Below are 16,367 nucleotides of genomic sequence, written 5' to 3' on the forward strand. Positions count from 1 at the left end.
CTACTTCATCGGGCTAATAGAATGCATTGGCCAATCAGCGCTGGCCAATGCATTCTATTAGCGTGAACTGAGTTTGCACAGGGGTTCTAGTGCACCCTCGGCTCTGCTACATCAGATTGCTACATCTGATGTAGCAGTGCCGAGTGTGCATCAGATGTGTAGTTGAGCAAAACTGACTCAGCACTGCTAAGTCTCTGCATTCGCATAGGAATGCATTGGCCAGCCTTCGGCCAATCAGCGCTGGCTCTGCCGGAGGAGGCGGAGTCTAAGGTCGGACCTGAATGGAGACTGGTGTGGAGCGATCTTAGACTCCGCCTCCTCCAGCAGAGCCAGCGCTTATTGGTCGAGTTCCGTACTCTGGCCAATCAGCGCTGGCCAATGCATTCTATTAGCCCGATGAAGTAGAGCTGAATGTGTGTGCTTAGCACACACATTCAGCTCTACTTCATCAGGCTAATAGAATACATTGGCCAATCAGCGCTGGCCAATGCATTCTATTAGCTTGATGAAGCAGAGTGTGCACAAGGGTTCAAGCGCACCCTCGGCTCTGATGTAGCAGAGCTGAGGGTGCACAAGGGTTCAAGTGCACCCTCGGCTCTCCTACATCAGAGCCGAGGGTGCGCTTGAACCCTTGTGCAGCCTCGGCTCTGCTACATCAGAGCCGAGGGTGCGCTTGAACCCTTGTGCACACTCTGCTTCATCAAGCTAATAGAATGCATTGGCCAGCACTGATTGGCCAGAGTACGGAATTCGGCCAATCAGCGCTGGCCAATGCATCCCTATGGGAAAAAGTTTATCTCACAAAAATCACAATTACACACCCGATAGAGCCCCAAAAAGTTATTTTTAATAACATTCCCCCCTAAATAAAGGTTATCCCTAGCTATCCCTGCCTGTACAGCTATCCCTGTCTCATAGTCACAAAGTTCACATTCTCATATGACCCGGATTTGAAATCCACTATTCGTCTAAAATGGAGGTCACCTGATTTCGGCAGCCAATGACTTTTTCCAATTTTTTTCAATGCCCCCAGTGTCGTAGTTCCTGTCCCACCTCCCCTGCGCTGTTATTGGTGCAAAAAAGGCGCCAGGGAAGGTGGGAGGGGAATCGAATTTTGGCGCACTTTACCACGTGGTGTTCGATTCGATTCGAACATGGCGAACACCCTGATATCCGATCGAACATGTGTTCGATAGAACACTGTTCGCTCATCTCTAGTTAAAACGTCCAGTCGGAGCTAGCTCCGATCAGACGTTATCGAGGCGGGTGCTAGGTGTTAGTAATACCCAACACCTGCCCCCAATAGTCGCCAAGGGGGTCTCGGAAGGCCGTCCGTAAATTTACAATTGGTCGGTCTTCAGAGACCAGGTTCTTAACTGGTTAAATCAGTTAAGCAAGGCAGAGAGGCAGTTGGTGCATAGAACTAGAGAGGCAGAAGATTTTAACCTGTTCATGACTGAGCCAATTTTAATTTTTACATTTCACGAGCCATAATTCTTTTAAAATTTTTCGGTTCACATAATAGCTTATTATTTGTGAAACAAATTGTACTTTGTAATGGCACCATTGAATATGAGGGGGTACCCAAAAGTTTCCAGAAAAGTTGTTTTTGAAGCGTGTATTTTTTTTTGTACAAAATTCCTTCAAAGTACTCTCCTTTAGCGGTAATATACTTGTCAAATCTCGTCTGCCATTGTTCAAAACATTTTTTAAACTCATCTACTTTGATGTGTGCAAGCGCCTCCGTAGTTTTCCTCTTCACCTCCTCCACGTCGGGCAAAACGCTTCCCCTTGAGGTTCCTCTTCATTCGTGGGAATAAAAAAAAGTCACTGCGAGCCATATCAGGTGAAAAGGGTGGGTGGGGCAAGACAGCCATGCCATTTCTTGCCATGAAAGTGGTCACCGAGATGGCGGTGTGGGCTGGGGCATTGTCTGTAAGGATTGGGGTCAGGGTCAGGCGGTGCGAGATGACACAGCTGGAATACAAAACTGTGCAACTAATGACAAAAGGGGTCGTAGGCCCTGCAGCTAGAACTATGCTGTTATATCTGAGGTGAGGCAGACCAATACACTCCCTACTTGGAGTGCGCCTGCCGTGACTCCTACGCTACTGTCCAGGCGGCTAGGGTGGAGGAAGAGGAAGCCCTGAAAGTGCTAGGAGCTGGAGTAACGAGGGTCACACCTAAGCAGAAAGCATAGTGTAAAATGCAATGCAAAACAAAAGACAAAATAGCATGGAACCAGGGAGGACAACAAGACCCAGTGAGAACACAATAGAGAAGGCGAGGTCGGACAAGCAGAGGGTTAAACCAGGATATCAGAATGAAGTGCCGAATCAGAAGACAAAAGAATAGTCAAATACGAGCCGGGTACACAGCAACTAATACACAGACTGGAAGAGACACAGACAGGATATCTGACCGAGCAAGAGACCAAGGAAACACAAAGTGAATGGCTGGCAAGGATACAAGCCTGGGTGGGGTTTAAATAACAGCAGAGAAAAACACACCCAAAACCTATGATGGCTAATGGCATAGAGTACTGAGAGTAGGGAAAAGATTTAACCCTTAATCACCTAAGCGCAACCAACAGAACTCTTAACACGTCTCCCGGGGAGGCGTCGCGCAGCAAGGACACCGCGGCGACTCAGTGTCCTGACATTGTCGTAGTGAAAAACCAATCACCAGACTGCCACATTTCGGGCCTTTTTCGCTGCACAGTGTTGCGCAACCTCTTGAGAACCCCCAAGTAGAAAACGAATTCCGAGTGCACAATCCCTTTTGCATCGAAAAAAAACAAATGACCATTGTCTTCACATTGGAATTCACTTGACAAGCCTTTTTGGCGCGGGGCGAGAACGGCATCTTCCAGTGGCTTGATAGTTGTTTGGTTTCCGGGTCGTAAGCATAGCTGCAAGACTAATCTCCAGTAGTAATTTTAGAAAAAAATTCTGCGTCGGTTTCGGCATGTTCTTTCATGGCACGGCATGTTTCAATGCAACGCTCTTTCTGTTGATCAGTCAAGAGCCGCGGCACAAACTTTGCAGCGACCCGTGACATGCCCAAATCCTCCGATAAAATGCGCTGAATCGAGCTCCAACACACTCCAGAAAACTCTTCGAGTACCTCCATGGTTCGTCGTTGATCTTCATGCATGAGCTCGTTGATTTTTTGGACACTTTCGTCTGTTCGGGAAGTTGACGGACGTCCAGAACGCGGTTGATCATCAATTGACATTTCACCATTTTTAAAGCGGGTGAACCACGAGTATACTTGAGCTTGACACATAGCGTCATCCTTGTAAGCGGTCTTCAACATTTGAACAGTTTCATGCTTTTTTCCAGAGAAGAAAGCCAAACTTCACAGCCGCGCGCTGCTCATAAAACTTCTCCATGAAGAAAAACGATGGCTGGACAAAACAACTCTTGCAAGAAAATTCACTGCGGGTAGACGAAACCTTCCGCATCAACGCCGCTTGGCACACTGACTGACAAGGCGTGGTTGAACAAATAACTAGCTGCAGAATCGCGTACTACGAAAACTGCGTCCTCAGCAGCCTCATTCTGGAAACTTTTGGGTCCCCCCTCGTATTGTGTGCAATGTACTGGGAAGATGGAAAAAATTAAGAAGTAGATGGAATTGGAAAAAAATGCATTTGCCCCAATTTCTTATGATTTTAATTTTTACGGCATTCACTATGTGGTAAAAAATGACAAGTTTCCTGTATTGTGTGGGTCAGTACAATCACAGCAATACAAAATTTATATAGTATTTTTAATGTTTTGAAACCTTTTTCATATATGGACTGTCTAGAGTCCAACCCCAAGACAGATCAAGGAGCTTCCAGCATCCTGCAGATAGGCCATTGATATGGAAAAAAATTCACTTTGGACCAGAAAACCACTTTAGGCTGAGGCCCCACTTTGCGGAAACGCAGCTTTTTTTGTTGCAGATTTTGAGCCAAAGCCAAGAATGGCTATAAAATAATGGGAACTCTACAAAAAGTTCTTATACTTCTCCCTTCTGCTCAATCCACTCCTGACTTTGGCTCAAAAAACCGCAAAACAAAATCTGCAATAAAAAAAAAAAGCTGCGTTTCCGCAATGTGGGGCTTCAGCTTTAGGCTAAGGTCCCACGTTGCAGAAAAACAGCTTTTTTATGTTGCAGATTTTTGAGCCAAAGTTAGAAGTGGATTGAGCAGAAGGTAAAAGTACGAGTATAAGAACTTCCATTATAATTCCCATTCCTTTTGTAGCCATTATTGGCTTTGATTATAAAAAACACAACCAAAAAAGCTGCGTTTCCTCAACATGGGGCCTCAGCCTCAATCTTTCAGCTGACTTTTATATACACAAAGACAAAAATGTAAAAATGACAAAAAAAGGATGAATTAGAAAAAAAATGTTAAGACAAGCCATATCTTGGTATAAAGACGCATTTCCAACAAAAATGTATAGACTGAGATAGCCAAACGATTGTGAAAAGTTTTTGGGTACATGTTTATTGTTATAATACAACAATATAAATAAATAATTTGGCAAACTAAACAAACAATAGATATTAAAAAAATGTTCAATGGGATGTCCAGCCCTGACATTTCTTCAGTAAAAGCTTAGAACTGGAAAGGTGAGCATTACCCAGTTTGTTTTTTTCATAGCATTTTAAGGTTTAATAAAAAAAATTTCAAAGGGGTTGGATAACCCCTTTAATACAAAATAAAGGACATGCAAATAAACCTGTTTTACTTTGCAGCTTTTCTTATCTTTGTCCAGAAAACACCTAAAGTAGCTGCCAGACATTTCATAAATTTGCCCCATTGTGCTGAACTGTAAACTCTCGAAATTTGTCATTAAAATCCTCCTGAAAAATTCACCAGTGATATTTCATAATCCAGGCAGGCTACAGATAAAATTCTTGTCTTTAACACAAGACTAGGATCACAGCTATAGCACAGTTACAGCAGTTTAGAGTAAACAGTGTGTGTGGTCGAGGGGTGGTTTAATGGTAACCACAATGTGAAGCGTGTCTGTAGTTTGTGATGCTTTATTTGGAACATGGAAGGAACATTCTGGTATCAAAAAATAATTTGCTTTCTTTGGACAATGAAAAGTTATATGATTTTCTAATATATTTCCTATATTCCTCACAGTTTTCAAATCTCTGTTTACTTCCATGGAATAAAAATCTGTCCTGATCAAATGCAGCACCCAAGTGTCCATAACATGACCAGGATAGATTTTTATCCCCTGGAAGTAAACAATGAAACTTCCTACAACAACAGCAGCAAGGAGAGAACAGGGAAGGGGGGAACTTGATACAGAATGTATTCTGGAATAGTGTGAAACTTTTTCTTACATAAAGAATAACCTTTATTTCCTAAAACCTCAATGTACCTTTGAGGTTCATTCCCACCAGAATTTCTGTGCATCAAGTCTGTGGTCCATCCGCAGCATTTCCTAAACAAGAACCATGCTGTTTGGTGTGTTTTCACTTTAGTGGCTTTCCAGCAGAATGCTACAGAAAACAAGTTGCATTGTGAAATAAAATATTTATCCGTCTATCTATCTATCTTTAATTTCTGAAGATTTGACACAGCATTGAAAGGGGAGAAATCTACCGTAGAAATCTAAAGCATAAATTGACATGCTGTTCATCTTTATTCTACAATAGAGTTGAGCGAGTAGTACCACTCGCTGTTCGAATGTAAAAGTTTGATGCAGAACCAACATTGATTGTCCGAATGCTATACAGTCGGCCAATCAATGCTGGTTCTTCTCCTACCTTTAGAAGTCTTCTCCGTGCAGCTTCCCCGCGGCGTCTTCCTGCTCTTCATTCACTCTGCCAGGCATCGGGCCTGGGCAGAGCCGAATGCTATACAGTCGGCTTGTAGTGCGGGCATGCGCAGTCGGCTCTGCCTAGGCCCGATGCCTGGCAGAGTGAATGAAGAGCCGGAAGACGCCGCAGGGACGCTGCAAGGAGAAAACTGCACGGAGGTTCCAGCCCGACCCTCACTCGTGGACTTGGTAAGTATAATTTGATCGAACATTGCCTACCCCTGAAACGAGCATTTTCCCCCCATAGACTATAATAGGGTTCGATATTCGATTCGAGTAGTCTAATATTGAGGGGCTACTCGAAAAGAATATCAAACCTCGAACATTTTACTGTTCGCTCATCTCTACTCTACAACACTGACCAATTTGCATCGTAGTTGTTTTGGGTTGCTTGGACCTCTCACCATTGGCCAAAGTCTGTGCCAAAAACAGATGACATACAGTGGCTTGCATACCCCTTGGAATTTTTTCACAACCACAAACTTAAATGCATTTTATTGAGATTTTAAATGATAGACAACACAAATTAGATTATTGTGAAGTGGAAGGAAAATGATACATGGTTTTCAATATAAAAAAAAACTAAAAAGTGTGTCGTGCAAAAGTATTCAGCCCCTCTATATCAATACTTTGTACAGCCACCTTTTACTGCAATTACAACTACAAGACTTTTCGAGTATGTCTCTACCAGCTTTGCGCATCTAGAGACTGAGATTTTTGCCCACTCCTCTTTGCAAAATAGCTCAAGCTCAGCCAGATTGGATGGAGAAGGTCTGTGAACAGTAATTTCCATGTCTTGCTGCAGATGCTCAATGGGATTTAGGTCTGGACTTTTACCAGGCCATCCTAACACATGAAAATTCTTTGATCTAAACCATTCTACTATAGCTTTACACATAGCACTTTGCATTTAGGCCAAAAAAGTTCAACTTTGGTCTCATCTGACCAGAGCACCTTCTTCTACAGGTTTGCTGCGTCCCCTATATGTCTATCTATATGTCCCCTATTTGTCTTTCTTTCAATAATGGTTTTCTTCATGCCACTGTTCCATAAAGGCCAGAGTTATTGAGTGCATGACTGAGTGTACTGTGGACAGATTCTCCGACCTGAGTAGTAGATTTCTGCAGCTCCTTCTGAGAGACCATGGGCCTCTTGTCTGCTTCTCTGACCAGTGCTCTCCTTGCTTGATCTGTTAGTTTTGGTGGACTTCCATGTCTTGGTAGGTTTGCAGTGGTAGATTACTTTTTCCATTTTTGCATGATGGATTGAACAATGCTCCTTGGGATGCTCAAAGCTTGGGATATGGTTTTATAATTTAACCCTTCTTTAAACTGCTCCACAACTTTATCTCTGTCCTGTCTGGTGAGATCCTTGGTCTTCATGATGCCGTTCGTTCACTAGTTTTCTCTTTCAAACCACTGAGGCCTTAACAGAACAGGTGTATTTATTCTGCGACTAAATTACACACAGCTGGCCTCAATTAACTAAGTGACTTCTGAAGGCAATTGTGCGCCCTGGATTTTACTTAGGAGTATCAAAGTACATGGGGGCTGAATAATTTTACAAGTCACACTTTTCAGATTCATATTTGATTAAAATTATCTGCACCTTTGTGTTGGTCTCAAAAATCTCAATAAAACACTTTTAAGCTAAAGGTTATAAGGTGACAAAATGTCAAAAAGTTCAAGGGGTATGAGTACTTTTGCAAGCCATCCTATATTATTACTGATTTGATTCCTGAAACCACTAAATCGCTATATACAAATGAGAGATTTTACCATCTTTCATCCATGTACTGCAACAAAAACCCACAGTACAAACTGCAAACATTGAAAGCAGCAGATGGCATTCTTGCTGGAATCACTGAAGGTCACTGCAAAAACGACATTTTAAGTTTTGGACTTTTTTTGTGGAGCAATTTTTGCAGCAGTGCCTTTCAGACAAACCCCCTTCAAAATTTTCATGACAAAAATTCAGCAATGGAGTCATCCTGTGTGGATGCATCCTAAAGGCTGTTTTGTTTATGACTCCCCACCTTCCAAACCAGATAACTTTCTTTTTTATTTTTGCCTTTCACAGAGCCATATGAGGTCTTAAGGTTAGCAGGACAAATTGTTCTTCTAAGGGTGCATTCACACTGAGTAAACGCTAGCTTATTCTGAACGTAAAACACGTTCAGAATAAGCGGCGTCTAAAGCAGCTCCATTCATTTCTATGGGAGCGGGGATACGAGCGCTCCCCATAGAAATGAATGGTCTGCTTCTTTCACTCCGTGCAGTCCCATTGAAGTGAATGGGGAGTGCCGGCGTATAGGGCAAGCTCTGCTCATGCCGGAGCGTACACGCCGGCACTCCCCATTCACTTCAATGGGACTGCACGGAGTGAAAGAAGCAGCCCATTCATTTCTATGGGGAGCGCTCGTATCCCCGCTCCCATAGAAATGAATGGAGCTGCTTTAGACACCGCTTATTCTGAACGTGTTTTACGTTCAGAATAAGCTAGCGTTTACTCAGTGTGAATGCACCCTTAATGATATGATTTATTATTCTGTACAATGTACTTGGAAGCTGGAAAAAATTCAGAATGGAGTGGAATTATTGCAACTTTTTGTTTTCTCAATGGTATTGCAGCTACAGCAATGTGCACCTGCATCTCTTCTTGACATTGTTCGGCAGTGATGGCCAATTTTTCTGTGTTTGTTCTCATCATCAAGACTGTCTTGGATTACATGAAAAGAAAGAGATTTGCGCCAACCTACATTCACAGAAGCCTCATGTGCTTCTTCATTTTACATAAAACAACAGCCTAAACATTCATGGGTTTATAAATATACATCCTATAAAAGTAGATAAAGAATGTACAAAACAAATGACAGAAAGCTACAGTTAAATTTAAAAAAAAAAAACAACAGCAAAAACAACAACAGCAGAGCCTTGACAAGCATTTTATGACTTTTCATCTAAGGTATGTACACATAAATAAATTTCTGTAACTACATTCCATCTTCAGTTACCACTTGAAAAAGACAAGTCCAGCTAAAACAGTGTATCCAAGGACCAGGAAAAGGACTTTTAATAATCGGTCATGTTTATCCTCCAGTTCCTTCACCAAAATTTCAAAAAATGTAACAAACAAAAATGTTCCTCCTGCAATACCCTGCAGCAAAGCAGAGGTAATACTGCTGGCCAGATTTTGCGCACTCTGAATGGCCATTCCAGTGGCTATTCCAATGGGAATCATGATGCTCACTAGTACGGCCATCTTAGCAGCATCTCGAAGAAGAATGTTTATCTTAGCCATGCTGACTCCAAGTGCCACTGCAACTAATGTTTCATGAATAACAACACCAATAAAAAGGCTGAGTACCTTATCACCCTCCTCTTGCAGGCCAAGTGCCAGGCCTTCAAAGATGGAGTGGGCAGAGAGCGCAAACACCAAGCTGAAGAGTCGAAGAGGACTTGACTTGGACAGCTCTTGGATATTGAAGCCATGAGAGTGGTGACTGTGGCCAACTTCATATAAATTATGGCTTCTGTTTGAAGATATGAAGGGGCTTTCATATTCAGAGTCGCTGCCAGCATCAGATCCTGCATTAAAGGTTTCCATGTCAATGAAAGAAGGCTTCTCTTTCTTGAATGTCAGAATAGCCTGCTCCACAAAGACAGTGAGGAAAAACCCAACTAGCATTATAGTCTCTGCCAGTGGATAATCTGTACTGATGTTCCCCATCTTCAGAACTTCATCAAACTAGAAAAATGAAAAGTGAGTTTCAAAATGTTATTCGGTAATTGGTTGTATTGTAAGAGTTACAAATCAGAAAAATACATGAGTGAGCAAATTATACCATCATCATCATTATATGGGGTTCACGGAGCAGCATACTTTCATATTATGTCATTTTCCACGGTTTTACTTTATTTTAAAGTTTATGAGGACAATTTACTTTGGTACTTATTTCATATACCAACTTTCGTAAGTAGCCCGCTATATAAATTTAACATATCTATGAGCAGTGATGGGAGTACAGCGATGCTACGGCAGTACACCTTACCTTCACTGTGCATGGAAAAAACCCTGGGCATGGTCAAGCATAGTAAAGGGATATCTGGATACTAAATCACTAATTCAGACTAGTAGTTCACGCGGCCTTCTGGTGGTTGAGAGTCCAAAATGCACCAGACATATTAGTATGTGTGTTACAGAGAATCAGTCTTTATTACTATTTCAGCGTAGTTTTCATTTGGTCAGGTACTATGCCCCCTTACTATGAGCATTATCTTCCTAAGGTATGCTATAATATGATGGCACAAAGAGAAGCATGTGAGCAAATACACCTTCATTGTAACTGACTGTCTGCCATAGTTGCCTAGACACAGGGTGTGTTACAAAGGATGATGTAGTGTGACATGTCTGCTCGAATGCTCAGCCAGCTGCAGCCATATTATGAACAAGAGCATTGTGTGTTGCAGGAGTGGCTTCTGAACAAGTCCAAAAGTAACATGCCTCCATTTATACTAGATATAGCATAAAGTTGTTTTCTCACCTAGTGTGTGTTCTGTGGACTGTAAACTTGTCTAGGATATATGCTACTGGAGTGCATACATGAGCACACAGGCACACATGAAGAGAGCATAGAGCATATGAAGCAAGCTAAGCAGTCAGCTAGCACAGACATCGGCTATGAAAAACGTGGATGTTGAGAAACCATACAGGCTGTAGTAATAGTATGATAGGAATGGAAACATAAAATGTGCCTGTGAAATTCAATAAAGTGCAAATATTAACAAACAAGCAAGACATGCTGATAAGCTACTGAATGCATAACCAGTTACCTTTTCTCTTACTGCAGGTAGAAGTGCATTGAAGCAAGTAGCCAAGAATACACCTCCAGCAAAAGAATTACACAAGGCAAGGATCCTCCGAGAACGAGAAGCCTTCTCACAGTCTGCCTCAATAATCTTCACAGGCAGAAGAGAACCCAACATCATCAATACAAAGACTGCGAGCAAGCACAGCAGCTTTGCCACTATTAGATTCATTCTGATGGCTGATGTCTTAGAAGAAGATACTGAGAATGATGCCAATATCAGGCTGGGACAGTAGCAGCTTTAGGACAGAAATGGAGATGGCAATTTCCTGTCATGCCTCTTCAAGGAACTACAATGGAAACAAGAAATGGCACAATAAATATAAATTTGAAACTGTGTATAACAGTACATAAGGCTGAGGCCCCACATTAGAGAAGCGCAGCCATTTTTGTTGCAGATTTTATGGTGTTTTTTTTAGCCAAAGTCAGGAGTGGCTATAGGAGGAATGGAAAATATAAAGGAAGCTCTAAAACGTTTCTCTTCTGTTAAAGAGGACCTTTCATCAGATTGGGCACAGGCAGTTCTATATACTGCTGGAAAGCTGACAGTGCGCTAAATTCAGTGTACTGTCGGCTTTCCCGATCTGTGCCCCTGGTAAAGCGCTATCAGTCCCGGTGCCATAGCTCTCTACAGTCAGAAGGGCGTTCCTGACAGTCAGTCAGGTATGTCCTTCTTCACAGCAGTGCCTATCGCGCTGTACAGTGTGAGCGGGGAGGAACGCCCCCTCCCCTCCTGATAATACTCGACTATGGACGAGCACTGTGAGCAGAAAAAGGCTATTCAGGCATCGGTAAAGTTATATTAAACTACCTCCCCCCCCCCCCCCCGTTTTAAAATAACATAAAAAAGAATGTGCTCTACTTACGGATCGTGCACGCTGGGCGGGCATTCAGGGTGTGTCTTCATCTTCTTCCCCGCCTCTTCTTCCTCCGATGTCTTCAGGTCCCGTACTCCTCCGGCGATTGCTCGCGGACACTGATAAAAAAAAATAGCCTGGGCGCATGCGCAGTAGCCGTAGTAGAACCCGCGTGCTACTGCGCATGCGCCCAAGCTATTTTTTTTTTATCAGTGTCCGCGAGCAAGCGCCGGAGGAGTACGGGACCTGAAGACATCGGAGGAAGAAGAGGCGTGGATGAAGAAAACGGCGCACCCTGAATGCCCGCCCAGCGTGCACAATCCATAAGTATAGCACATTCTTTTTTAGGTTATTATTTTAAAACGGGGGGGGGGAGTTTAATATAACTTTACCGGTGCCTGAATAGTCTCTGCTGTTTTCTTTGTTGTTTGCTATATTGATTTTGGAAACCATTTAAATCCTTTTTTGTATTTGGGGTTACATGAATTAGTTCTATTTATATTTTTCTGGTGGTGTAGCCATATGTGGGCTGGGTTGGCCATGACACCATTTTGGGGTGCCTAGAATTTATTGACTAGATTTTATTAACTTTTTTGTGGTGGATTAAAAATAAAAACATCAATTATGGCATTGTATTTTACCTTTTAAATGTTTTGCTCTGATCCCTAATTAAGTAGTATACACTGCAATACACATGTATTCCACTGTATACAGAAAGGACTTCTTCTAATCAGGGCAGAAGCAACTAGGTATGTGGGCTCCTGGCAGCCCAGGGACACTGGTCAGACCTTGGGCTTCAAAAATATGTATTGGCAACCCCCGAAAACACCACAGGGGCATATTTAAGTGCCGAAACCCCTCAGAAGCCGCAGTCATGTTTGACCGGGGCATCGAAGGGGTTAAAACCCCTAATCGAACTAAGCTCAAACCGGGGGTAATGGAGTAGGTTGGTAGCTGTAGCGGTCATAGCTGTTTACTTTGTGAGCAGGTGGGTAACACCTGGCGTAATAGCACGTCCTTAATAATTAAGGCTCAGGTGGCCAACACGTACTATTACGACCTGTGTCGCTAAGCAGAAGCCACACATTGTAGAAATGCATTCAAAACTGCTGAAAACTTGTAAATGCAGGTACATACATACAGGTTTTCCATTGCATTTTGCTATTATCTGCATCTTTTCTTCAATAACACACCACATTTTACCTGCAAAAGTTAGTATGGGGGGAAAAAAACTAAATAATTTAAAATTAGCATTTTTAGGCTGGGTTTACATCTGCGTTCGTGTTTCCGTTTGGGGGAGTCTGCTTGGGGACCGTTCCCAGAATGGAAACCTATACACATAAAAAAAAACGGTTACCTAAGGAAACCCATGGACCCCATAGATTATAATGGGGTCCATATGGTTTCTGCATGAAGCATGGAAAGAGAAAAGTCCTGCTTGTAGGGTCCACAAGTTTCCTTAGGTAACCGCTTTTTTAGGAGTATAAGTTTCCCCAAGCGGACTTCCCCAACAGAAACCCAAATGCAGATGTGAACAGGGCCTTAGCATAATTTTTCCCTCAATGTGTAAAGAAGATTAAATAAAATGGATAATGCATAGGTCTGCAAGTATTACACTTTTGTATCAAGATCTCTAGTCGGGATCAACATAAAACGGTGTTCACATCACAATGTTGTCCCACCATTTATATTTATATATATGATGGGGGGGGGGATCTAGAAAAGCATACTATAGTGTGCTTTTCCATCCTGTGGAAACCAGTAAAAAATGTACATGTTAAACAAATGCTTTTTCCGTTTACAATGGGAGTATATAATGACAGAACCCAATGTCAATTGGAGTCAATTGTTTAGCAGATATATCATGCATATATAGCAAACATGGGACAAAATGAACATTGCCTAAGAGAACAGCTGAAAACTTATAAAGAACTAATACGTGTCATAGTTTAGAGGTGGATAAAAGGACACAAAGACATAAGCAATTAGCACAAAACACAATACAAATAGTTTAGCTGATCACTGGAGCTCACTACTATAAAAATCATTAGAGACGTCTGTAGTCTGGGTAATCTCCTGATGGCATTCTCCTTCAGGTTCTGAAGGAGTTAAAGGAGGTCTATCACTGGGAAAAGTCATTTTTAACTAATCACATCTTTGCATAGCCTTTAGAAAGTCTATTCCACACTTACCTTTAGTATGTAGATTGCCTCAGTGGTTTCTGAATAAGTCCGTTTTTATTCACGTTAATTAGACTGGTGCACGATACATCGTGCACACCTCTCCTGTTGTTTCCTATGTACACAGCAAAGGCGGCTGCTGATGACTCAGCTGAGGTTGCTGGGAACTTCCTGAGCTGGCTGGAAGCTCATTAGCATATGAATAAAAACGGACTTATTCAGAAACCACTGAGGCAATTTACATACTAAAGGTAAGTGTGGAATAAACTTTCTAAAGCCTGTGTGAGCATGTGATTAGTTAAAAATGACTTTTCCCAGTGATAGAGCCCTTTTAAATATGGTAATATACAGACCGTTGTGGCTAATGTTTCTGGGCTCACTAGTAACAGACCCACAAAGGGATCACAGAAACTATAGATTGGCAATTCTAATCTCAGTGGTGGGTAAGATATTTGAGGGCTTTCTAAGAGATGCTATCTGGAGTATCTTAATGTAAATATTCTTATAACACCCAACCAGCATGGTTTTATGAGGAATCGGTCCTGTCAGACTAATCTGATCAGCTTCTATGAGGAGGTCAGTTCTACATTGGACACGGGTAATGTGGTAGATGTAGTACATCTGAACAGTTGAAGGGCTTTTGACACTGTCCCACATAAAAGGTTGGTATGCAAAATGAGAATGTTGGGACTGGGGGAAAACATATGCATTTGGGTTAGCAACTGGCTCACTGATAGGAAACAGAGGGTACTTGTTAATGGTAAATATTCAGACTGGGCCACAGTCACCAGTGGGGTGCCACAGGGGTCAGTATTAGGTCCTCTCTTGTTTAATATCTTTATTAATGACCTGGTAGAGGGTTTACAAAGCAGGGTGTCCATATTTGCAGATGATACTAAACTTTGTGACGTAATCAATAATGAGGAGGATAGTAGAATATTACAAGGGGATCTAAGGAAACTGGAAGCATGGGCGGAGACTTGGCAAATGAAGTTTAATACAGACAAATATAAGGGTAGGCATTTTGGTCAAAGAACTAAAATGTATGATTATGTACATAAAAGGAGTCTATCATTGTTTTTTTTGTGTTTTTGATTTTTGAACAATCCCACCACTAAATAGCCTTTAGAAAGGCTATTCTCGGCACATCTGCAGTGAAGAAATAGATTCCGCCAAAATACATTTTTTTTGGTATATGTAATTCAGTCTTTTCAAAGCACAGGGGGTGTTAGCAGAGCACACCAGCATCATCACCAACGTCCGTTCTTCCACTGTGGACACCTCCTCCTCCTCTTCACTGCTGTCATCAGCAGAATTTCTCATCGGTGCAAATGAAATCTCAGCATACAGCGCATGCGTGAAACTTCATTTAAACCAATGAGAAAGAATGCTGATGACCGCAGTGAAGAGGAGGAGGTGTCCACAGTGGCATTGAGGAACGGACGTTGGTGATGACAAGGGTGTGCTCGGATCACAAGGGTAACATCCCCTGTGTTCTGAGAAGACTGAATTACCCTATATGCATACAAGGACTAAAGCTCCTCTAAGTCAGGAAAAAAAAGCTAGCGATTGACTTCCTGTGACAGTAATTAAGTAACAAATTATACACTTGATTAATTATACAATACTGATAACTGAAGAATGCAAATTTAATAATTTAATGCTTTTATTTTACTTTTTTCAACTCCACGGCCCTGCCTCGCAGCAAACATGCAGTAAAATCTTATGTATACTGGCAGACGGCACCCAAGCAAACACTCTTTTGGCTTCTTGTGTCAATATAATGGGTCTGTTTATAGGATTGTTTACCCTGCGTGTTGTGGAACTAGTAGGCGATGCTGGCTCGGTTATGGGCATGTTAGCTGGGTGGGCTGGCGGGCTCTGCTCTGAAGCAGAACTATGACTCTTATGATGTGGATACAGGGAGTATTGCCTACAGTGCCACCTACTGGATCTACACCAAACCACGCCACTGTAGCCACATTCACCCTGGGAGTAGTCCTGTGCTCTTTATGTCATTAGCTACATGCTGGCACCATTTAGATAAAATAGTCACCTACCAGCCTGGAGTCAGGGTAGCATAGCTTTCATCGCTGCTGCAGCTTCCTATGGCACCACACTTGTTTTCCATGGTTCCTAATCTGTTCTCCTACATACTGTGCCAAGCATCTCCCGTGTACTGGATGTAAACTCAGCATTAAAAGGGAATGTCACCTGTGTTAATGACGACCCTCTCCCAGCAAGTGACATTTCTGTAGCAGATCCGGTCACGTGGTCACTTTTCCCAAACAACGACAAGTTGCAGTGATTCTTCCAGGAAGCGACGTCGCAGGGCTCCAGACAGGACACGCCCACTGAAGGTCTCTGCATTCTGATTGGTTGCCGGTGAGGTCATATACCTTCATAGCTTGCGTTGATTCGTTTGTCAATCGCTTTCCATCCTAGTGGGCGAAAGGACCTTTGTGACGTCGTAATCATTGGATCGCACATGAAAGGGAGGAGTCACACATGAGGCTGTGTTACTTCTAAGGAGCAAAGGGACCTTTGATGATGTCACGATCATGTGATCAATTATACAGGCTGTGATGACGGGAACGTAAGCCCACGAGAACGAGGGATTGGTTTACGT

At 42.4% G+C, this 16,367-nt stretch overlaps 1 protein-coding gene across 2 annotated transcripts; it reads right to left on the reverse strand.

Moving 5' to 3' along the window:
* Positions 1 to 8,328: 8,328 nt before the first annotated feature.
* SLC39A3 (solute carrier family 39 member 3) lies at positions 8,329 to 16,068 on the reverse strand. 2 transcript variants are annotated; one of them, XM_075283662.1, is made up of 3 exons: positions 15,953 to 16,068; positions 10,667 to 10,991; positions 8,329 to 9,581 (listed from the first exon to the last, which is right to left on the reverse strand). In XM_075283662.1, the coding sequence occupies exons 2-3, from the start codon at positions 10,871 to 10,873 to the stop codon at positions 8,844 to 8,846; spliced, it is 945 nt and encodes a 314-aa protein (XP_075139763.1). In that variant the 5' UTR covers positions 10,874 to 10,991; positions 15,953 to 16,068; the 3' UTR covers positions 8,329 to 8,843. The 2 variants fall into 2 exon arrangements, with proteins under 2 accessions (XP_075139763.1, XP_075139762.1); XM_075283661.1 differs by having other exon boundaries at positions 15,799 to 16,068.
* Between the last annotated feature and the right edge of the window lie 299 nt (positions 16,069 to 16,367).

Source organism: Leptodactylus fuscus, chromosome 1 (assembly GCF_031893055.1).
Source record: "Leptodactylus fuscus isolate aLepFus1 chromosome 1, aLepFus1.hap2, whole genome shotgun sequence".
NCBI classification, from domain to species: Eukaryota; Metazoa; Chordata; class Amphibia; order Anura; family Leptodactylidae; genus Leptodactylus; species Leptodactylus fuscus.

Excerpts from the sequence above, each read along its gene's own strand:
- SLC39A3 (XM_075283662.1), bottom strand. The coding sequence starts at position 10,873 with ATGAATCTAATAGTGGCAAAGCTGCTGTGCTTGCTCGCAGTCTTTGTA. Across the intron at positions 9,582-10,666 it reads TACCTGCAGTAAGAGAAAAG|TTTGATGAAGTTCTGAAGAT; the intron begins GTAACTGGTTAT and ends TCATTTTTCTAG.